Source organism: Chiloscyllium plagiosum, unplaced genomic scaffold (assembly GCF_037043375.1).
Source record: "Chiloscyllium plagiosum isolate Xiang-an unplaced genomic scaffold, Cpla_swu_hap1 HiC_scaffold_9, whole genome shotgun sequence".
In the NCBI taxonomy this organism is placed as follows: domain Eukaryota; kingdom Metazoa; phylum Chordata; class Chondrichthyes; order Orectolobiformes; family Hemiscylliidae; genus Chiloscyllium; species Chiloscyllium plagiosum.
Window position 1 is genome coordinate 46,219,118 of NW_028270147.1, and position 24,292 is coordinate 46,243,409.

A 24,292-nucleotide genomic window follows, 5' to 3' on the forward strand; every position below is an offset into this window, starting at 1 on the left:
ACTTAGATTACTTACAGTGTGGAAACAGGCCCTTCGGCCCAACAAATCCACACCGATCCGCCGAAGCACAACCCATCCAGACCCATTCCCCTACATTTACCTCTTCACCTAACACTACGGGCAATTTAGCATGGCCAATTCACCTAGCCTGCACACTTTTGGATTGTGGGAGGAAACCGGAGCACCCGGAGGAAACCCACGCAGACACGGGGAGAATGTGCAAACTCCATACAGAGAGTCGCCTGAGGCGGGAATTGAACCCGGGTCTCTGGCGCTGTGAGGCAGCAGTGCTAACCACTGAAGCTAAACATGTGGCTCAAGAGTTGGTGCAGGAGGCAGGGGTAATATTCCTGAATCACTGGGACCATCTCTAGGGGAGGTGGGATCTCTCCAATCAGGACCAAAATGGAACCAATATCCTGACGGGTGGGTTGCTAGAGCTGTTGGGAGGAATTTAAACTAATTTGGTAAGGAGAAGTGTCACAGAGTGTTAGTACAATGGAGACACAGCACACTTTAGTAAAGAGACCAAGGCAGTGAGAGTTCAGCCATGGTAAATTTTTAGTGAGGTGGGGCTGGATTGCTTCCCCTTTAATGCTGCCTATTCTCAGTAAGACCAATGAGTTAAGGACATTGGTTGACACATGGAATTGTGATTTTTGTTGCCATGATAGAGACATGGGTGAGGAAGGGACAGGACTGACAATTCAACATTCTGGTGTATCGACTGTTAGGGGAAATTGTAAAAGTGGACGTAGTGTCGTGTTATTCATCAAAATGTCAGTTACTGCAGTAAGTGGCAGGGTTTCTATCTTGGAAGGGTCTTTCAATGAGGCTTTGTGGGTATACCTTGGGAATACAAAGGGCCAGTCACACTGCTGGAGTGTTTTATGGACCTCCTAACAGAGGGAGAAATAATTGTTTTTTAAATGAAAGAGAAGAAATTAAAAATGGAAAGAGAAAAACAATAAAAAGTTTTGTGGAAAGAGTAGAGAATGAAAAAAGAAGAGCATGAGAAAAGAACACTTGAATTTGAGTATTGCTGAAAAATGCACATTTTTTGAAGCTTAATTAACAGCAAAATGAGCAGTGCTTGCCACTAAAAGGATACAGTCAACAAGCCAAAACAAAGAATACAATTAATAATGTGGTAAATGAATATCAAAGCTAGTTTGCTAGGTATAGAGGTCCTACATCCTGCACTTGCAAACTCACAACTCAGAGTCAAACATTAGATGCGATTCTGTAAATGGACAGCATTTGCTAAATAATCCTGTATCTGAAAAATTATGCTAACAACCAATGTAGGATTATCAATCAGGCCTAGGGTCTGGCCTACTTGTGCTAGAAGGTATATATATATTAATACATCAGTCCTTGTTTGCTGGAGACAGAAAATTATTATGACAGGGCTTAGGTTTTTAAATGGTCTTAGGTTTTGCTATCAACCTGCCGAGAGATAATACTGATTGAGACTAGAAATCTGCTTTGATAACAAAGTTAATTTATTTAAAAAAACAACTCAATGAAAAGCAAAGCTTGTCTGATGGATTATTTTAAGTCTGAATTATCAATTCTTACAAGTAAAAATACAATCCTTCATCTCCATCTACTGGCAATGCTATGACTGCAATTACCTTTCCATATATAAAATTATCCCCATTCTGCTGGGGATACAACAGTTTAATTCTGATCTGGAGATGCCGGTGTTGGACTGGGGTGTACAAAGTTAAAAATCACACAACACCAGGCAGTGCCAAGTCATGAAAGAATATTTGGCATACCGTTCTCATTTGCATCCAATACACATAATCTGATAAAATAGGTTGATCTCATGCTGCCTCAGTTATCAATGGCATTTTTGAGCTGAGAAAGACATGTTGTTTTTCCAACTATTCTTTAAACTTCATCCAGAGAAAATGATGACCTGACAGTTCCAATACAAAGGCAGGAAACTCCCTCCACATACATTGACTGCTGATTCATTCCTCTGGGTCCCTGCAAATATTTATTCATATGACATTAATTAGAGACTGTTGCCTGACCTTATCTAGTTTGTTATCTATGATTGAGCTCCTTCGCCTATCTGCATTGCTCCCTTCCAAATTATCACCTTCAAAACGGTATTTGTTTCTGGATGGTGAGAGGCAATGTCAGTAAATTTAAGTAATTCATTTTTTGAATCATAATTGAACCAGCAAACCACGACCAAAACAACAGATAGAAGCGACATCACTACTTAAGTGAATACTGACTCACAACTATGTTTCTAGCTTGAGGTGGAAAGGGATATAACTTTGTCTTCTGGGATCCACCAATTTCTTATTAGTTAGTTTCAGATAAGCGGGAAAAGGTGTGCTGCCAGTATCAAGTTAAACCTTTGTTATACTGTTCACTGTCAGTTGCTCACTGGGTTATTCCATTCCCATTCGACACATAATTGAACGTTTTATTGATAAAAACACTTTCCACTGTGAAATACAACAGTAGAAACATCTGAACTGTCTATGGTTTGTGAATATTTTTAAGAAAGAATCTGTTGGCAGGTGTGCATTCAATTGGTACTTGCTTCTTGCTCGAAGCAATGTTGCAGCCCCAGGGACATGTCTCAGAAATCTACTGCAAGACTTCTGTACTGAAGGAAGAAAACTAGAATACTGGGATTCATCTTCATGTCAAATCAGCATTTCTCATGAGAAATCCGACAGCAGTGCCTCAGGTTTAAAAAAAGTTTTGCTCTAAACCAATGTTCAGCCAGTTTGTTTCTCTGGATGGAGAATCTTGGTCATTTCCTGAGATTCCCAACATCACAGCATGCCAGACTTCAGCCAACTCAATTCACATTAAAGGCTAAGGATTCTGAAAAGGCAATGGGTTCTGATAACATCCTAGCTGCTTTATTGAAGAATTATGTTCCAAAACCACCTCGCCAAAATGTTCCAATACTGGCATCCATCCCATAAAAGGCAGGACAAATCTACCTATTACCATCCATCAGTCTACCAATCAGCAGTAAAATGATATATAAGCCAGCATTTCATCCTTCTTCTTGGTTATTTTCTGCCCCTGTTCATGGAATTCTAAACATTTATGCACCCGAATCTCCCAAGTTTGTTTTGACATCCACTGTATTTAACTTCATACTATCTAGAAAGTACCCTGATCTATCCTTTTTCAGTTCAAAATGGATAACCTCACACTAGCTTACATTGAACTCCATCTGCCACAATTTTGCCTATTCACTTAGTCTATCAATATCCCTTTGTAATTTTATGCTATCGTCTAAACTATTGGCATACAGGGAACATTTTGTAATGCATTTACCTAAGTTTCATTTTTCCTTGCCATTATCATTTAAATTGCTTTAGTTGCCAAGGGAACAACAGAAAGTTAACTGTATAAATGAATTACATAATTCTTACCATAAAATTTAAAATGAATGTGTGACAATTTGGAGTACAGTGAGAACTATAAATTGAAAATAAAATGATAAAATAGGGGGAAAGTTCATTTTCACAAGACCACAAAGAAAGATGGAAGTGAATCAGCTGCATACATTTGGAGACATGATTTGGAGATGCCGTTGTTGGACTGGGGTGTGTACACACAGACACACACACACACGCACTCCTATACACACAGACACACATATACACAGACGCACACACAGACACCCACACTCCCACATGCACCGCCTTACAGACTTGAGACACTCTACACAGATTACACACATACACTTTCTCACACTCACAACCCCCAACCCAGACAGACACACACACAGACAAAGACCCACCTGCACACACATATTTTGTGGGGTTACATTGTACTTTGCTCAAAAATTGCATGAATTCATGTAAAACTCCGTTATCTCACTTTTTAGTTTAGAATCAATCTAAACATCATGGCATAGACAGAGAACACAGGGGGCTAACACCTTTAACATATTGTCTAGCTATCACCCATTGTTAACAGCTAACCTGAGAATGCAACTTTTAAAAAAAAGGTTTTGTGATTTACACATGAAAGAAGTGAAACTATCATGGTATTCAAACAGATGAAAGACTTAACATCAATTTTTCAATGTATAATTTCAGTTACATCACACTGTAAATTTTTGCTATAAATTCTGTGTTAGGATTGAGCCCTCCACTATCACCTGATGAAGGAGCGACACTCCGAAAGCTAGTGTGCTTCCAATTAAACCTGTTGGACTATAACCTGGTGTTGTGTGATTTTTAACTTTGTGCATTTGGAGAATCATTCTAGTAGTTTGATAATTGTTCAAAAAAATGTTCATGGCATTTATCTGATGCCCAAGATATTTTTAAATTTGCAACATTGCCAGTCGATGAATGTCGGGAGTACTGGGGAGAAACAAGTGTTGTCTTATTTTTGTTGGTACACCTTTATTGCATTCTGTAATGTAAGTTAACACTGAAATTGGACAGCCAAAAAAAAAAGAGAAACAATGGTAGAAAGCTTAGAAAGAAAAAAGACAAAAAGTTAATTGACAGATAGACAAGGAGATGAAAAATGTGTTGCTGGAAAAGCGCAGCAGATCAGGCAGCATCAAAGAAGCAGGAGAATCGACGTTTCGGGCATAAGCCCTTCTGGAGGAGCATCAAAGAAGCAGGAGGATCGACGTTTCGGGCATAAGCCTGAAGAAGGGCTTATGCCTGAAACTTCGATTCTTCTGCTTCTTTGATGCTGCCTGACCTGCTGCGCTTTTCCAGCAACACATTTTTCAGCTCTGATCTCCAGCATCTGCAGTCCTCACTTTCTCCTCCCAGATAGACATGGAGAGTCAGGTACCTGAATGGCCATATTAGAGGAGAAATATAATGAGTATAGGAATGGATATTATGAAGACAAGGAGAAAGACTGAAATTGTATGAACAAAAAACAGAATGTTTAAACTTCGTGAGAGTACATCTTATAACTTGTAAAAGATACAAGATTTCTGAGAACAAAGAAAGGAGAAAATGCCTTTTTTTAGTTAAGGTACTGCAGAGCACACCAAAAACATAAACAGAAGACAAAATAACTTGAAAAGTATCGATTAAGTCATAACTTTAGAGCTTTTCGAAGCTGGGGAAAGACTGTAGATATGATGTGAACAAAAACACAATTTGGAGTAGCAAAAACTGTAATGAGTCTTTGTCAGAATATAAGTTAAAGTAAATACAAAAAATAAGTTAGAGTAAAAGCTTAGGAAACTTTTGTTTGCCCAACACATACAAGCCTAGTCCATATAATATGGGTTCAGGTTGGTTGTGTAAAGCTTTGGGAAACTTCAAACATGCATAGCAGTATTGTTGGAATTCAACAGGTCGAAATAATGCAGCTTACAATAATGGATACTAACATGCCCCCTCCCAACTGGACAATTCTTACTGAAAAATAAATTAGGCTAAATGAATTACATGTATGTGCATAGTTTTCAGGCATTTCTTTCTTCATTACAACCTCCAACAGCAAGGGCAACTGCAGGAATATCATAGGAATAGCATTGTTTTGAAATGTCCATCCTAGTCATATATCATTGTTAATGTTTCATTATTATCTTTGAATCCCTCACTGAACAGGGGGGACTGATTACTTCATTTGGTTAGAGGGCTAGAGAATGGTACAGTATTATACCAATGGTGCAAGTTCAATCTCTATATGGGCTGTGGTAATTCATAGAGTCGTGCCTTCTGACCTTATCCCCAAGTGGAATTTTCTTTCTTCTTTGACAGTCTCTCAGGTTCAAGGATGACTTGCTTCAATCTAGGAGAGATGGGTTCTGCAACGGCAAAACTGTTCAATCTTGGAGCTGCAGACTCTGCTGGAGATGGGGAAGGTGGTTTTTGGTATGGCAATGTTTGGTTTGAATCCTGCATGCTGTTTCTTATGCTCGCTCTTGGCCTCCATATGCTCTACTCAGTGAGGTTCAAAGTGACTGGTGTTTTCTCTGCCCTCGAATGATGGCTGACCATTGCAGATATCTTAGTAAAATACTTGTTTAGGGAGCCCTATGCTACATAACACTATTCTCCAACTTTCTCGCTGCAACACTCCGCTCCATCTCTATGAAGCTCCTGCTTGGGTGGAGCTAACCTAGATGATAAGTGGAAAACAGTACAATCTTCAATGACTTCAAGCCATAACTAAGACCACCCCAACTTCTGTCATCAAGCTGCAGTATACAGATGACACATGCGTGTACACATACAGATGACGAGCTACAAACTGTTGTCAACACATCCACCAAGGCATATAAGAGAATAGGCCTCAGAATAAATATCTGGAAAATGATGGTTCCCTATCAGCCTACTCCTGCCACAAAGCACTGGCATCTGACTTTCAAAATCTATGGTGAGCCCCTGGAAAACATAGGTCATTTCCTATACCTTGGGAGCTTCCTTTTGGTGTGAGGAGAAAGTGAGGACTGCAGATGCTGGAGATCAGAGCTGAAAATGTGTTGCTGGAAAAGCGCAGCAGGTCAGGCAGCATCCAAGGAACAGGAATTCCTGAAGAAGGGCTTATGCTCGAAAAGTCAATTCTCCTGTTCCTTGGATGCTGCCTGACCTGCTGCGCTTTTCCAGCAACACATTTTCAGCTCCTTTTGGTGTGAGCAGATATTGATGCAATCCAACATTGACTCCAAAGTGCCGATACAGCCTTCAGACACTGAGGAGCAGAGTGTTTGAACTCCAAGACTGAAACCTAGCAATGAACTCATGGTCTACAGAGCAACCATGGTCCTCAACCTCCTGTATGCATCAGAAACATGGAGAATGTACAGTAGATGCTGCAAATCCCTTGAGAGTTATCACCAGCGCTGCCTTTGCAAAATCCTGCAAATCCATTAGAGGATAGATGTAAGCGTGCTTTCCCAGGCCAATATCCCCAGTATCAAGCCACTGGTCACATGCAAAAAGCTGTCACTTTGTCCACGCCCAATACAAACACCTTAAACAAATGCTCTACTCTGAGCTCTGCAATGGTGAGTGATCACTTGTGGAATAATGGTTGTCAAACTGCATATGATCAATATGTATTTCTCTAATGGAGACAGCTCTCTGTGAGCTATGACTAACTATCTTATTGAACTCATAGTTGGAGCATTATTACTGAAAGGACTCCAGAGGTTTAAGAAGGCATATAGAGTCATAGAGAAATACAGCACAGAAACAGAACCTTCGGTCCAACTCGTCCATGCTGACCAGATATCCCAATCTAATCTAGTCCAATTTGCCAGCACTTGGCCCATATCCCTCTAAACCCTTCTTGTTCATATACACATCCAGATGACTTTTAAATGCTGCAATTGTACCAGTCTCCAGCACTTCCTCTGGCAGCTCATTCCATACATGTGCAACCCTTTGCATGTCCCTTTTATATCTTTCCCCTCTCACCCTAACTTATGCCCTCGAGTTCTGGACTCACCTACCCCAGGGAAAATACTTTGTTTATTTATCCTATCCATGCCCCTCATGATTTTATAAACCTCTATAAAGTCACTTCTCAGCCTCCGCACTCCAGGGAAAACAGCCCCAACCTATTCAGCCTTTCCCCATACCTCAAATCCTCCAAACCTGGCAACATCTTTGTAAATCTTTTCTGAACCCTTTCAAGTTTCACAACATCCTTCTGGTTGGAAGGAGACCAGTACTGCATGCAATATTCTGAAAGTGGCCTAACCAATGTCCTGTACAGGTGCCAAATGACCTCCCAACTCCTATACTCAATACTCTGACCAATAAAGAAAAGCATACCAAACGCCTTCTTCACTATCCTATCTACCTGCGACTCTACTTTCAAGGAACTGTGAACCTGCAGGCCAAAATCTCTTTGTTCAGCAACACTCCTTAAGACCTTACCATTAAGTGTATAAGTCCCACTCTGATTTGCTTTTCCAAAATGCAGCACCTCGCATTTATCTAAATTAAACTCCATCTGTCACTCCTCAGCCCATTGGCCATCTGATCAAGATTCCATTGTACTGTGAGGTAACCTTCTTTGCTATCAACTACACCTCTAATTTTGGTGTCATCTGCAAACTTAACTATGTTCATACCCAAATCATTTATATAAATGAGAAAAGGTAGTGGACCCACACTGATGCTTGTGGCACTCCTCCAGGCCTCCAGTCTGAAAAGCAACCCTCTACCACCACCCTCTTTCTACTACCTTCAAGCCATTAAAACAGAGTTTCTAGAATTGCCCAAAACCTGAGGACATATCAAATGTGATATTACTCAGATCCTGAGAGCAAATATAAATCACACCAAATATGTAATATAAATCTGTTTTCAACATGCTGTAAAAAACTTAAACCAACTTAAAACTTAAACTTACAATTGTATAATCCATCCTAAAGTTCAGGACATCTAAGGCAGCATTGCTTCTGTTAACCCAGATGGCAATCCTTCTATAGTGGGATTCACTCCTACGACTTTGGGCATTGAGTAGAATTGGTATCCATCTTAAATAAACAGTGATGTTTGAAAGGTTCTAATCTGGTATTTTTGATTAATACCAGAGTGCTAAAATATTAATTGCTGAGTTATGGATTTGGACACTACATGAAAAGTTTAGAGAGATATGGGCCAAACACAGGCAAATGGGACTAATTTAGTTTGGGAAACCTGGTTAGCATGGATAAGTTGGATTGAAGGTACGTTTCCATGCTGTATGACTCTATCTAAGTCAAAGCCAAGGCTTGCTGAACAAAGTATGTAGAAGTTAAGAGATGTGCCAACTATTAAGGTGTTTACCCCTTTCAGAGTATTCAAATACTTGTCACATTATATTTTGGAATTCACCTTCCTTTCTTGCTCCATCCTTTTACCAATCTCTTCGCTTGGTCACCTTTGCGCAAGAGGCAACATTTGAACAATACGAGTAAAATAGACACAGGAACACTTAAACATCGTAAGAATTAAAGCAGGTTGAATAATGCCAAGAGTTATGACTTCTATTAATTTATAATGTTAAGAGTGAAAGTCAATTTATGGCTCAAGAAGGAAATTGAACTTCTTTAGCAACTGATAGCTTGCAATTGTATCGTTGGTTAAAAAAATCTATTTGTGTAAACTAGAGAAGCAAAATCATTAACAATTGCAATCTAAAAACAAAAAAAAGGCAGATTTATAATTTGAGATTATTGACTTCCCACGTGCCTGATGGATGCTGTTCTTCCATCCTAATTCGAGTTTCACTGGAACAGTGTAGGAGGCAAATGACAAGAGTTCCGGGTGAGAGTAGTAAAATGAGAGGAAGTTTGATCGAGTGTATTGGCGGACGGAAGGGAGGAATTGCAGCGATTGCACTCTCTGTTCGTGCAACCACTGGGGGCTTCCTCTGGCGGCGAGTCAACAATGTGTCACCAAGCAGCAGCTTCACAACCAAGCATGATAGCCCGAGACCGATGATTGACATGCAGCTGAACCATACAAACACGTGACTCGGGGCAAAACGACCGATTGGGATGAAGGGGGCGGAGCTATCAGTGCCTGGTCCCGCCCACGGGAACTAGCCGGCTTGGTAGAACGGTGCGAACGGTTTGCTGGTTTCCTTTCGAGGCTGAGTGTCAAGTGGCTCAGTGCTCCAATTAGATACCACCTTATAGCCAAGGGGTCAGGACGCAATACCTATTCATTTACTAGGTGACCCGGGCAGGGCTTTGTTTGTTTATTTATTCACATTACGACGGGCCTGATTACGTTTTATAAACGGTCTGTTGCAGCATTTAAACTGTTTTCAAGGTTAACGGGCTGGGCGGCGTGGTGGTCGAGGCCTTCAGCTGGTGGCCGCGGCGGCAGCAGCAGCAGCAGCAGCCGGTGCCCGCAGCTCGCGTTAGCCGGATCGGCCGCGTCGTGCCTCTCGCCTCCCCGGGCTGTTTGGCGGCACCTGGCCATGCCTGTGAGGAACAAGTCTAAATCGTCGATTAGAGAAAAAGGTCAGAATGTAGATTCTGGTACGGCGGCGACAGCAGCAGTGGACACTTCGGAGCAGGAGCAGGGACAGGGGGAGGAGTTTAATCCCGAGAAGAATCGCGGCGATCCGGGCATTGTCAAATCTCCCAACGACCCCAAAGAGTACAGGTAAAAACAGCCTGAACAACACTCTTCCCGTAGACAGCCTACTCCAGCTTCTGGAGTTATAAAAAAACGCCAGAAGAACGACTTGTGTCCTTATCCATTCGTGCTGGGAATGGATAAGCTACAATGTAATCCAGAGATGGGACTGCCACCTTTCCCAGGAAAGCTGCTCCCACGGAAATGTTTTCTCATTTTGAAAAAAACCGATGATCTGGGAGTAAGTTGCTGATCTGACTTTTGTTAAGAGTAGAATACATTCAGGAAGCTTTTTAAAACTCGTATTAAGAACGTATCAAATTCAAGAAATCAAAAAATGTTGTGAATGCTGAAGAGGCAAACGTAGCTATATTGGACCCGTTCTTCCAGCCAAGGTAGAAAGTTGGTCACTTTTCACTGGTAACAATATTTTGATGGGGAATAGATAGCTGATAATTGCAGTGTCGAACGTTTTGAGGGGTTTCAGTTATAAAATTATTTGGAGACAGGATAGCGATTTATACAACGATATACTTTTGAGAAGAAATTATTCTGAAAAGTAGTGTTTCTAACATGGTCAATATCTTCAACAGCAATGTCTAGATACTATTTGCTTAGAAGTAGTTCTTGTTGCAGCATATTGTTTCTTACTTCATGATATACAGTCATGGATGTTATACGCATGGGATGTGAATTACACATCTACATAGTGAATACGCAGACAGTAATAAACTATGTCCCACAATTGTCCACTTTTGATGATTTTAAATTATGGATTACATAAAGTAATTACTTAAAGTTGCTTACATTTAAAAAAAATGAATTAAATTAAAACATAGATCTCAGTGGTTTCATATGAACTTAGCATCTAAAGTCTTATGCCACCTTATTACCTATTCTGGCTCAATGGTAATACTTCTCTTACATGTTTTTGGGTTCAAGTGATTTGAGCACATAACTGAACCTAAATTTTCAGTACAGTGACATCTAAACAAGAAGATGGCAGCTCTGATAGACCAGTACGAAAAGAGTACTGTGTTCAAAGTTTGTGCGAAGATTTGTAGCTCGGGTGCTCGTTGTTGTGGTTCTGTTCGCCGAGCTGGAAGTTTTTGTTGCAAACGTTTCGTCCCCTGGCTAGGCGACATCATCAGTGCTTGGGAGCCTCCTGCGAAGCGTTTCTTTGATGTTTCCTCCAGTGTTTATAGTGGTCTGTCCCTGCTGCTTCCGGTTGTCAGTTTCAGCTGTCCGCTGTAGTGGTTGGTATATTGGGTCCAGGTCGATGTGTTTGTGGATGAATGCCATGCCTCTAGGAATTCCCTGGCTGTTCTCTGTCTGGCTTGCCCTATGATAGTAGTGTTGTCCCAGTCGAATTCATGTTGTTTGTTGTCTGCGTGTGTGGCTACTAAGGATAGCTGGTCGTGTCGTTTCGTGGCGAGTTGATGTTCATGTATGCAGATTGTTAGCTGTCTTCCTGTTTGTCCTATATAGTGTTTAGTGCAATCCTTGCATGGTATTCTGTACACTACATTCGTCTTGCTCATGTTGGGTATCGGGTCCTTCGTTCTGGTGAGTTGTTGTCTGAGCGTGGCTGTTGGTTTGTGTGTCTCCTCTACATTGGCGAGACTGGACGCCTCCTAGCAGAGCGCTTTAGGGAACATCTCTTGGACACCCCCACCAATCAACCCCACCGCCCTGTAGCCCAACATTTCAACTCCCCCTCCCACTCTGCCGAGGACATGCAGGTCCTGGGCCTCCTCCACTGCCGCTCCCTCGCCACCTGATGCCTGGAGGAAGAACGCCTCATCTTCCACCTCGGAAGACTTCAACCCCATGGCATCAATGTGGATTTCACCAGTTTCCTCATTTCCCCTTCCTCCACTTCATCCCAGCTCCAGCCTTCCAGCTCAACACTGCCCTCATGACCTGTCCTACCTGCCTATCTTCCTTTCCACTTAGCCACTCCACTCTCCTCTCTGACTTGTCACCTTCATCCCCACCCCATTCACCCATTGTACTCTTTGCTACCTTCCCCCACCCTCCTCTCTGACTTATCACCTCCATTCACCTATTGTACTCTATGCTATTTTCTCCCCCCCTCCCCCCCCCGCCCTCTCATTTATCTCTCCACTCTGCAGGCACCCTGCTTCTATTCCTGATGAAGTGGTTTTGCCCGAAATGTCGATTTTTCCTGCAACACAAACAAAACAAATTATATGGTGATTTATCATGTTATTTTGGACCCTTCTGGTTTCTTACATATGTACAACATTTGCACATCAAAATTACTTAATTAGAGATTATCGTATGAACAAAGGTTAAACAGATTGGGAGTCATTACAATTTAGTAGAATGAAGTGACCTAACTGAAACATATAGGATTCTTAAGATGCTTAACAAATGCTGAAAAGATGTCTCCCCTCGTGGGAGAGTCTAGGACCAGAGAGCTCGGTTTCAGAATATTGAGGCACCAATTTAAGTCTAAAATTAAGAGGAATTTCTTCTGAGAATTGCGAGTCTTTGGAGCCCCTTGCCTACAGAGTACTGGAGAAAATTATTCCTGGGCACAGACTCCCATGAATATAGGAACAACAGTGTAGTGGTTATATTACTGAACTAATAATCAGAATAGGAGAAAGTGAGGACTGCAGATGCTGGAGATTAAAGTCAAAAAGTGTGGTGCTGGAAAAGCACAGCTGGTGAGGCAGCATCCGAGGTGCAGGAGAGTTGACGTTTCGAGCATCAGCTCTTCACACGGATGAAGATTCACTTTTCGACTAATAATCAGAATAGCTGATAAGAAGTGAATGAGGGTTCAAATCAGTTTAAAAATGTTACCTTGGTTGAAAATTTTAATACTCTACCAGTAAAACCAACTGTAGGATTGACAATCCAATTGACCTAATTAATTTAGCAAAGAAAATTATGCTGTTATTGTATCTGATTCCTAGAGCTTTCTGATGCAGCCATATTGTTACAATGCAGTTACTCCAGGTGAGTACATAAATTTATACTGTTACAGTGCTGTTTTTCACTTAGTAAGTGTAATACACCTGTATTTTTGAGACTTAAGCCTTTCATACTCATCTGGTGTATTATTTTGTCACCATATTACTTGAAAGGAATGCAGTTGATCAGTGCAGGTCTAGTAGCATCTGGGGAGTTCACATTAGGTCTCCTCTCTCCACAGATATGTTGAGCATTTATAGAGTCATAGAGATGTACAGCACAGAAACAGACCCTTTGGTCCAACTTATTCATGCTGACCAGATATCCTAGATAAATCTAGTCCCATTTGTCAGCATCTGGCCCATATCCATCTAAACCCTTCCTATTCATGTAACCATCCCATGTCTTTTAAATGTTATAATTGTACCAGCCTCCAGCACTTCCTTTGGCAGCTCATTTCATACACGCACCACTCTTTGCGTTAAAGAGTTGCCCATTAGGTCCCTTTTAAATCTTTCCCCTCTCATCTTAAACCAGTGTCCTCTAATTTTGGACTCCCCCATCCCAGGGAAATTACTGTATCTATTCAACCTATCCTTGCCCCTCAAGAATTTTAAACTTCTATAAGATCACCCTTCAGCTCTGACACTGCAAGGAAAATAGCTCCTTCTGAAGAAGGGTTATATCCGAAACAATGACTTCTCCACCTCCTGAAACTGCATGGCTTGCTGTGTTCTTTCAGTTCCTGTTTGTCTACTTTGGATTCCAGCATCTGCAGTTTTTTTTGTCTCCCAGCCTATTCAGCCCCTCTGTATAACTTGAACCCGCTAACCCTGGCAACACCCTTGTAAATCTTTCCTGAACCCTTTCAAGTTTTACAACATCCTTCCTATAGCAGGGAGACCAGAATAGAATATGCTATTCCAAAAGTGGCCTAACCATTGTCTTGCACAGCTGCAGCACGACCTCCTAAGTCCTATACTCAATGCCCTGACCAATAAAGGCGAGCATACCAAATGCCACCATCACTATCCTATCTATCTTCATCCAGTCTTTTCAGTATTTTAGATTTCCATCACTTGCAATGTTCCCACATACAATAGATTTTGTATTATCTATGCTGTTACTGAATGCTTTAAAATGTTCCTATAGTAGGATACTCCTTCATATAACTGTGTTCAATAGTTAAAAAGCAATTACCCCACTGACTTGAGTCATACTTTTATAGAGCTTTGTATAGGAATGTGACCAGTATTGTTATACTGCTGTCTTCCCAAATTATTGTCATAGGTCCGCATTATCATATGTTTTCTTAAACTTCAAAACTTTTGTTAAATTTGTTTTGACTTGAGATGTAACACAGAAATGATATAATGTAATGAAAATGGAAAAAAACCCCACAAATTTAAGATCCTTGTAGTGTTGCTACAAACTGTAAGCAAATCTCAAGCAGTTTGTCAGCCTAGAATTCTCTGACTGTGGACTTAAAATTTGTTTATGTTGGATGGATTGATCTTTTGAACAAATTTGACAGAATTAACATTTTAGGTTTCTGTCGTTTTAGAAATGCATAGTTTAACCGAGACCCTTAATGATCTAGCATATTGAAGTGACACTTTGTCACTCTCTCTGTGTGCTCCTAAGTTATTTGAAGCACTTGTCTGATTTCAGTTTTGGATGTTAGACTGTTTAAATATCATGATTTGAATTGGTGAGTATGAACTGTGCTATTCAGTCCCCTGATTAGCAAAACACTCAACAATCGCAGAAAGTTTGTTTGCAAAAGAACGTCAGGTTGGTGTAAATCTAATCTACCAGACACGTTCTGGTTTTGTTAAAAGTTGAGAGGATTTAAATTATTGCATTCCAGCATTCATTCAGTAAAGCACCTACAGGTTCAGGAATGCAATGCCACTCAAAGCATTTGACTTGTGAATGGTGAATGTACCTGCAGAGTAGATATAATGTAAACTTGCAGCAAAAAAATTAAGTCACATTGTCTGGTCTAAACTTGAAATAAAACACTTCTCAGCAGACCTGGCATCATCTGTACAGACCAAAACAAAGTTGACATTTTGAGTTAGACCTTAAGAAATAGGAACAAAAGTAGGCTATTTGATCCCTCTGGTCTGCTTTGCAATTAAGACAGTCTGGCCATACTGGGGATTATCCTAGCAAACCTTCTCTAAAATGCCTCCAATGAAATAATATCTTTCCTTAAATAAAGTGACCAAAACTGACCTCACTACTCCAGATGTGATCTCACCACACATTGTACAGTTGCAGTCAGATTTTGCTACTCATACTGTAAACCTCTTGAAATTAAGGCCAGCATTCCATTAGCGGGCGGCACGGTGGCACAGTGGTTAGCACTGCTGCCTCACAGCGCCAGAGACCTGGGTTCAATTCCCGACTCAGGCGACTGACTGTGTGGAGTTTGCACATTCTCCCCGTATCTGCGTGGGTTTCCTCCGGGTGCTCCGGTTTCCTCCCACAGTCACAAAGATGTGCGGGTCAGGTGAATTGGCCATGCTAAATTGCCCGTAGTGTTAGGTTAAAAGGGGTAAATGTAGGGGTATGGGTGGGTTACGCTTCGGCGGGTCGATGTGGACTTGTTGGGCCGAAGGGCCTATTTGCACACTGTAAGTAATCTAATCTAATCTAAAAAGCCTTGCTGATTATAAGCGACACCTGTGTGCTAGCTTTCTATGTTTGATGCATAAGCACCCCAAGTTACTTTGTATTGCAGATTTATGCAGGTTTTATTCATTTAATTGATACTGTTCTCCCTCTCTCTGTGTGCTCCTAAGTTATTTGAAGCACTTGTCTGATTTCAGTTTTGGTTGTTAGACTGTTTAAATATCATGATTTGAATTCCAAAACGAATAACTTTGTGTCTTCCCACATTATACTCCATTTGCCAACTCCTTGCCCACTTTCTTAAACTATCAACATCTCTATCTAAACTCTTTACAACCCATTTGCAACTTGCCTTTCCACATTTTTTTGTCATTTGCAAATGTGGCAACAATACATTCGCTTCCTTCCTCCAAACCATTGATATGTATTGTAAACATTTGTGGCCCCAGAACTGATCCCTGTGGAACTACTCTGATTAAAGGTCACCAACATGAAAAAGAACCCCTTATCCCCACTGTTTTCTGCCCAGTAGCCAATTCTTTATCTGTAGCCAATATATACTTCCACAATGTGGGCTCTTAACTGATTACTTAAACTTTTATGTGGTACCTTGTTGAGCCCCTTCTGGAAGTCAAAATGCAACACATATACTGGTCCCCTGTATGCATTCTGAATGGAATTTTTAAAAAAAACTAATAAATTTGTCAGACATGATTTCCTTTTCATTAGGCCATGCTGACTCTCCTTGATTAGAATGATTTTCCAAATGTGTTGCTATTGCTTCTTTCATGACTGATTCAACACTTTTTTTTTCTACAATACTAGTCTAATTACTTGACCTATAATTTCCTGTTTTTGGCTCCCCTCCCATTTTGAATAGAGGTGTCACATTAGCAGTTTTTCAATCCTATGGTATTTTTCCAGAATCCAAAGACTTTTGGAAAATTAAAGCCTGTGCATTCACGACCACATCCACTATCTGTAGCTACTTAGAGTAGATCATACAGCATGAATATAGACCCTTCGGTCCAAACATAATCCCAAACTAAGCTAGTCCCCCCTGCCTGCTTCTGGCCCATATTCCTCTAAATCTTTCGTATTCGTGCATCCACCCAAATGTCTTTTAAACGTTGTAATTGTCTCTACGTCCACCACTTACTCAGGAAGTTCATTCCACGCGTGAACCATCCTCGGTGTAAAAAAAAGCCTCCGTCTTTTTTAAAATCTCTCTCCCCTCACCTTATAATTGTGCCCCCTTGTCTTGAAATTTCCCATCTTAGGGAAAAGACAACTACCATCCCCCTCCGTCAAAGCAAAACGCTCAAAGACTCAGTATAGTTTTACCTCCTTCATCTTTATTCCGGGCTCTGGAGGGAGAGAGAATGATCACCCGTGTGCACAGAGATATGAGTTCACTGGAACAGCAGTTTCTTAATGAACTATATAGTCATTTTACAGGGAGGAGCATCCAGATAAGGCGACATACTAATTGACCGTTACAATCAGTGAGTATCAATAGTAAAGATTAAGCTATCTGCAGTTACACAATGAATAACTGACTTCACATAATGAATACTTCTCACCTTGTTAACTGATGTTACATACTGAAAATGTGTTGCTGGAAAAGCGCAGCAGGTTAGACAGCATCCAAGGAACAGGAGAATCAACATTTCGGGCATTCTTCAGGAAGACTGAAGAATTCCTGAAGAAGGGCTTATGCCCGAAACGTCGATTCTCCTGTTCCTTGGATGCTGTCTGACCTGCTGCGCTTTTCCAGCAACACATTTTCAGCTCTGATCTCCAGCATCTGCAGTCCTCACTTTCTCCTTGATGTTACATACTGAATGCTACCTCGTCCTGTTAAATGACTCTATATAATGAATGCTTTTCCACCTAGTTAAGCCATTACCCTTGCCTCCAGCACTCCATTGTTAACTGTAAGTGCTTATCTGATCTGAGTCATGCTCAGCTGAACCTCTTGTTTCAGTAAACTCATAACTTAACTCTTTCCTTACCTGCTTATACAGTATACACTTTCTCAAGGTCACCTCTCAACCTCCCAAGCTCCAGTGAAAAATGTCACAGTCTATCCAGCATTTCTTTATAACTCAAACCTTCCATACCTGGCAACATCCTGGTAAATCATTTTTGAACCCTCTCCAGCTTGATAATATCCTTCCTGAGGTAGGGGACTTACCTGCCTTTAGCCCATTAGTTTGTCTAATACTACTTCTTTACTGATAGTAATTGAACTTTTTACTTGATTTTCAGCATCTGCAGTATTTTGCTTCTATTTTAGTTTCAAGTCTCCATCCTCTTCTTAATGAAGTGACACTGTTAATTATTCCAGTCGACCTTTCTAGAATTGAAAATTAACTATTAGAAACCCAAGGTTTCATTCTTAAAGGTTTTAGTTTTTTGAGATTTTATAAAGTTTAAATGGTAAATTTTCTATTTACCTTTGTTCTGTCTTCTTCTCCCATCCAATTGTTTCTCTTTTTTTTTCTATACCTGATTTGATATTTAATGTAATTCCTTTAATTTACAATTTAGTCTCAATCCCTGCACCATTAATTTATAATCCTGCAATCTGGTTAAGTAGATACTCAGTTGCTTTTCTTGTTCTCTTAGAGGCCCTTTTTCCTTGTTGTGGTGTTGCTGTTGATGCTTGCAACTTATCTTGCAAAATCATCAATACAATTAAAAAAACAAGTGGAGTATAACTAATGGTGAATGTAAAAACAGAAAATGTTGGAGAAACTCAGCAGATCAATTCTGATGAAGGGTCACTGGACTCACACCATTTACTCTGCTTCTCTCTCTATAGATGCTTTCTCCAGCACTGTATGTTTTTGTTTCAGATCTCCAGCATCCACAGTTCTTTGTTCTATAACAGTGGATATAATTTATAGAACTACTAAAGAAAGTTATAGCCTACTGTGGATGAGGTGATGTGGGGATGAAGTCTTGGGTTGCAAGCACCAACACTAGACTGACCAAAGTGGACCAAAGCACAAAAAAGCATTAAGTATTTAAACATAAAAAGATGTAAGGTCATGAATATGCATGAGGGTAAAATCTCAGCATATGAATTCAAAGAAAATTTGCTGTATAATTATGAAATGGAATGTGGCTAAGAACAAAAACCAAATTTTAAGGAATGTTTACACTTTTATCTCTTGTGGTATGAAATACTGATTTTTTTATATGAGAAAGATTTGTTTAAGGTATACTTTCAAACTATATTTCAGGTATATTAAACTTGAAAATGGTTTAAGCACGCTTTTAATTTCTGACATGTCTACTGGAGGAGGTGATGAAGCAGAAGATGAGGAAGAAAATGAAGAAGAAGAAGAAGAGGAAGAAATGTCTGATTCAGTCATGCAGACTGAAGAAGAGGAAAGTGACAATGATGATGGGAGTTCTGAGAGTCCCTCAGATGGTGAATCTATAGAAGAACATCTCGAGGATTATGATGATGAATTTGGAGAGTTAGCTGGATCATGTTCGGGAAGCAAAAAAAATTCCGAAAAGCAGGTAAACATTTATTTTGCGTGGAACTAAATCAATGAATCTTTTCTGTAATTTTTTAATATAATTAAATTTTTTAAAAAATCACATAAGTGACCATGAAGAGGAGCAATAGTACAGCTACAATCTAATGGGCAGCAAGAAGTGTTGGTGAGAATTTTGATGCCATGAGAAGAACTCAGTTGAAATATATGCACTTGCAGTTATAATACTCAAAACATCGCAGCAATGAGTATCTCTGAGAAGTTAAAGTGTGAATGAATATTTCAACTGGAACGTTTAGGGTTATCTATGAATTCTTTAGAATATACTTCCCGTTTAAGGGTCGGTTATCTCAGTTGGCTGGACAGGTGGTTTGCAACACTGAGTGATACCTAAAGCGTGGGTTCTATTCCCACACCGGCTGAGATTACCATGAAGGATTCTCCTTTGCAACCTCTCCCCTTGCCTGAGGCGTGGTGACCTTCAGGTTATACCGTCATCAGTCATCCCTCTCTAATGAGAGAGCAGCCCTATGGTCTGGTAAGACTATGGTGACTCTACCTTTACATTCTGTTTAAATTGATGTTGGTGACCTTATTTTGTTTGTTTCTATTTGTAAGTAAGAGTGCATTTTTACACTAGAACAGTTCTCATTTAATTGTAATCTGATCCGTCATTGAAGCAACGTGGATTAAGACTCTTAGGGGAAGAGCTGCACTCCCCTCTACTCCAGTGTCAGCATGTGCCTGAGGTGTGCATTAACTCTTCACAAGATTAGTATTGGTGCAAAATGAAAACTATTTTACACCCTCTGTGAACCTGTAATGTAAATCTATCCAAGGTGGACAGTTAATCTTTGCCAGCTGATATCTATCATGTCTCCATTCAGTATGTCCGTTATGACAAGACACTTGACATCCATGAACTTATTGTGGATGGTTTTTTTTTGCCATTATGGCTCTGATGCAAAACTATGATGACACTTTTCCCCTGAATGAAGTGTTCCTGTCTAACTATAACTTCGAACATCTGCCTTGCCTAGAAAGTTACAATGGAAATGTCGCTTTTATTACCAATTGACTTTTTGGTCTTCTCCACGATGTTTTGATACTTTCTCCATTTTTGCATTTCACCTTGTTCCTGTCCACTTGACTATTTAAAATCCTAATGTTTCTTCTGCTGTCTCCAATACTATTAAAACATTTCTTACCACAATTCCCTCAGTCTCTGTGTCAAGCAGCTTCCCATCTTTTAAACTCCACCTGAATTCACCATACTTTCTTTCCTTTGAATTCATTGTCCTTCTATCACCCTTAATTTGTCCCTCCCTGTTGGGTCCGGAATCCGTATTCACTGCAGCCGTCTTGACATATCATCTCGCATGTTCTCACTATTCCTATTGTGTTAATCAAATATAAGGCCATCTCTGCTAATTTCCATGTTTTTTCTCTACCCATATACTTGAATGTATATTAGTGATAAATGGCTAAACCATTTTTAAATAGGCCTGGCTGAACCTGTACGTTGTCTTGTCTTTTATTATTCATTCTTGGAAAAAGGACACTGCTGACAAGGTCAACTTTACTGCAATTGCCAGATTTGTTCATTGAGAAAGTGGTGATGAATTTTTATTTTGAACTGCTACAGGCTGTTATAATGGAGATACTCCTAAAGTTAGATAGGGAGTTACAAGACTTCGATCCAATGATTGAAGCACTTGCAATTTGTTTTGAAATCAGGATGCTGGGTGTGACTTGGAGGTGCTGATGTTTCCTTAAGGCTTAAGTCTTTTCTTTAGACTTTACCAAAACCAGAAAGTTTGATTGTGTTATTAAAGAAACCTTGATGATTTGCTGAAGTGTATCATACAAATAGCCTACAGTTCTGCTAGTATTTGCTAGTGTCCTTGAACAGATGTAAACTAGACTAGCCGGGAACCTAAGCAGGATGCGAGGGAACATTAGAACTAGGAGCAGGAGTGGCCATCTGGCCCTTCAAGCCTGCTCCGCTATTCAGTAACATCAGCTGCACTTACACACCATAACCCTTGATTCCTTTACTCTTCAAAAAATTATCTATCTTACCTTTAAAAACATTTACTGAGGAAGCCTCAACCACTTCACAGGCAGCGAATTCCAGAGATTCACAATCCTCAGTATGAAGGTGTTCCTTCTCAATTCGGTCCTAAATCTGCTCCTAATTTTGAGACTATGCCTTCTTGTCCTAGTTTCAAGCGCAAGTAGAAACGTCCTCTCTACTTCTATCTTATCTATGCCCTTCATAATCTTATATGTTTCTATAAGATACCCTCTCATACTTCTTAATTCCAATTAATATAATCCCCGTCTACTCTGTCTCTCCTCATAAGATAACCTCCTCAATACTGGAATCAACTGAATGAACTTCCTCTGCACCCCTTCTGATGCCAGTACATTCTTTCTGAAGTAATTTTAAACTCAATCCCTTTAGCAATGAAGGACAAAATTCCATTTACCTTATTAATTACCTGTTGTACCTGCAGACCAACCTTCTGTGATTCATGCAGAAGGACACCTAGGTCCCTCTACGAATTCTGTGAACGTTCTGGTAAAGTGCCCTTATGCTAGTTTTTGTATCCTCTTTATGAATTCCAACATCTCCAATAATAATAATTTCTGAGTTAAGCTTCCTTTTTATTTCTTTCATAGTTTGTCATATAGTTAAACACTCCTGCACTCATGCTAACTTGCAGCTTTCCTTTTTACTTACCATCATACTTCCAATCATTCCTCCCACCCCCCCACCACCCAACTCACTAGTTTAAAGCCCTAGTTACCACTATATTTATCATTTTCGCTAGAACACTGGTTCAGGTAGAGACTGTCCCTTTGGTACAGATCCCTCCTGTTCCAAAACTGTTGCCAATGCCCCATGAAATGGAACCCCTCTTTCTCATACCACTCCCTTAGCCACGTGTTTACTTCCCTAATTTTCTTACTCCTAAACCAATTTGCACGTGCCTCTGGTAGTAATCTGGAGATTATAACCTTTGAGGAACTGTGCCTAAATTTACTTCCTAGTGCTTGATAATCCCCAAACAGGAGAAAGTGAGGACTGCAGATACTGGAGATCAGAGCTGAAAAGTGTGTTGCTGGAAAAGCGCAGCAGGTCAGGCAGCATCCAAGGAGCAGGAGAATCGACATTTCGGGCATAAACCCAAACAGGTAATTCCCTTCCTAGCCTTGCCTATGTTGTTTGTCCCAATGTGGATCACAACAACTGGATCCTCGCCCTCCTTCTCCAATATCCTTTCAAGCTGGTCAGAGATGTCCAGCACTGGGCAGGCAACACACCATGCGGGACTCTCAATCCTGCTTACAAAGGATACTCTCTTTCCCCTGGAATTATAGAATCCCCTATAAGTAACTACTTGTCTTTTTGCTCCCACCTCTTGAATGGCTTCCTTTGCCATGGTGCTTTGATCAGTTAGCTCATCCTGCCTGCAGCCCTTCTCCTTATCCACACAGGGAGCAAGTACCTCATATCTGTTGCTCAAGGTCAAGAGTTGAGGATCTCCCTACCTGCCTCACTTGCAGTCATGCCCTGATCACTGACTGAATTTTGAAGTACTTAATCTACCAGGTGAGACCGCCTCCTGAAACAAAAGCATCCAGGTACCTCTCCCCCTTCCGGACATGCTGCAATGTTTGAAGCTCAAATTCCTGATCATCAATTTTAAACTGGAGTTCCTCCAGCAGCCAACACTTGCTGCAAATGTAGTCACTGCAGCTCGCAATGGGAACTATCAGCTCCCACATCATACACCTATACAATATTACCTGCCCAGCCATCTCTACTTAGTTACTTTATTAATCTTATATAAACTTATGAGTGAATTAATTTCTTAATACTTCTCTGCTTTTTTTTTAAACTTAGTGTAGATTTCGTACCAGCCAATCAGGTCACAGCTTCCTTGTGGCGTCACTCCAGTATTTTTCACAGTTACAGTGAGCCCTGAGTTTTTCCTCACACCATGCTGCTACTTCTCCAACCATTCCCTGCAGACCAGGCCGTGCTCCCCGAGCTCAGTGAGTTTTATACCCACCCTGTGCTGCTGCTTCTCTGACTGTTCCCTGCATACTATGTTATGCTCCCTGAGCTCAGTAAGTTTTATGCTCACTCCATGCTGTTCTGCTTCTGACTGCTTCCTGCAGACGAGGTCATGCTCCCTGAGCTCAGCGAGTTTTAAATTCACTCTGTGCTGCTGCTGTTCCTTCTTCCAACTGTTCCCCATAGACTAGTCTGTGCACCCCGAGCTCAGTAGTTTTATACTCACTCAGTACTGCTGCTATTGCTGTTCCACCTTCCAACTGCTCCTCACAGACTAGGCTGCGCTCCCTGAGCTCAATGAGTTTTAAACTCATTCTGTGCTGCTGCTGTTCCTCCTTCCGACTGCTCCCTGCAGGGAAAGAGAAACAAAAACAGTAATAAAAGAAAGAACAGTAAAATGCAACAAGAGTAGAAGGGGTAATCAGGGGTAAGGGGCGATTAGTGCCACAATACAAAGAAAAGTTAGGGTGTTTAAAAAATTGCAAAAAGACTACCCTAAAGGCTTTTTATCTTAGTTCACGAAGTGTTCAAAATAAAGTAAGAGAACTGCTGGCACAAATAGACATAAATGGATATGATCTCATTGCCATTACACAGACATAGTTATAAAGAGATCAACACTGGGAACTTAACATTTAATCATTTTTGACCTTTTGCAAGACAGGAGGGAAGGAAAATTGCGGTAAGTAATGTACGAAATTAAGACAGTTCTGAGAGATGAGCTGGGCTTGGATGATGTAGAGTCCATTTGGGCAAAGGCTTTTTTTTAATAAAAAAAGCAAAAGAAAGAAGATGTTGGGAGGACAATGGTCACACTGGAGGAAAGAGTATAGATCAACAAAATAGGAACAGAAGTATAGAGCAGTAACTACAGGTATAATCTTCATGTTGATTAGGTTAATCTAGATCGAAAAGGTAGTTATGACGACAGGTTCATAGAGTGTATCAGGATAGATTTCTAGAGCAATATGTCATGGAGCCAACCAGGGAACAGTCTCTCTTGGATCTAATGATGGGTAATGAGGCAGGTGTAATAAATG

General features: G+C 40.6%; 1 protein-coding gene across 2 annotated transcripts in view; it reads left to right on the forward strand.

The window, feature by feature from the left end:
* The first annotated feature begins 9,572 nt into the window (after positions 1–9,572).
* The window catches only part of LOC122554338 (nardilysin-like), a 115,256-nt gene continuing 100,536 nt past the window's right edge, over positions 9,573–24,292 (forward strand). Inside the window, exons 1-2 of one of the 2 annotated variants that reach the window (XM_043699204.2) lie at positions 9,573–10,091; positions 18,902–19,187. In XM_043699204.2, coding sequence (XP_043555139.1) covers positions 9,904–10,091; positions 18,902–19,187 — 474 coding nt within the window. In that variant the 5' untranslated portion in view covers positions 9,573–9,903. The remainder of the gene's footprint in view (positions 10,092–18,901; positions 19,188–24,292) is intronic. The other variant, XM_043699203.2, reaches the window with a different exon arrangement.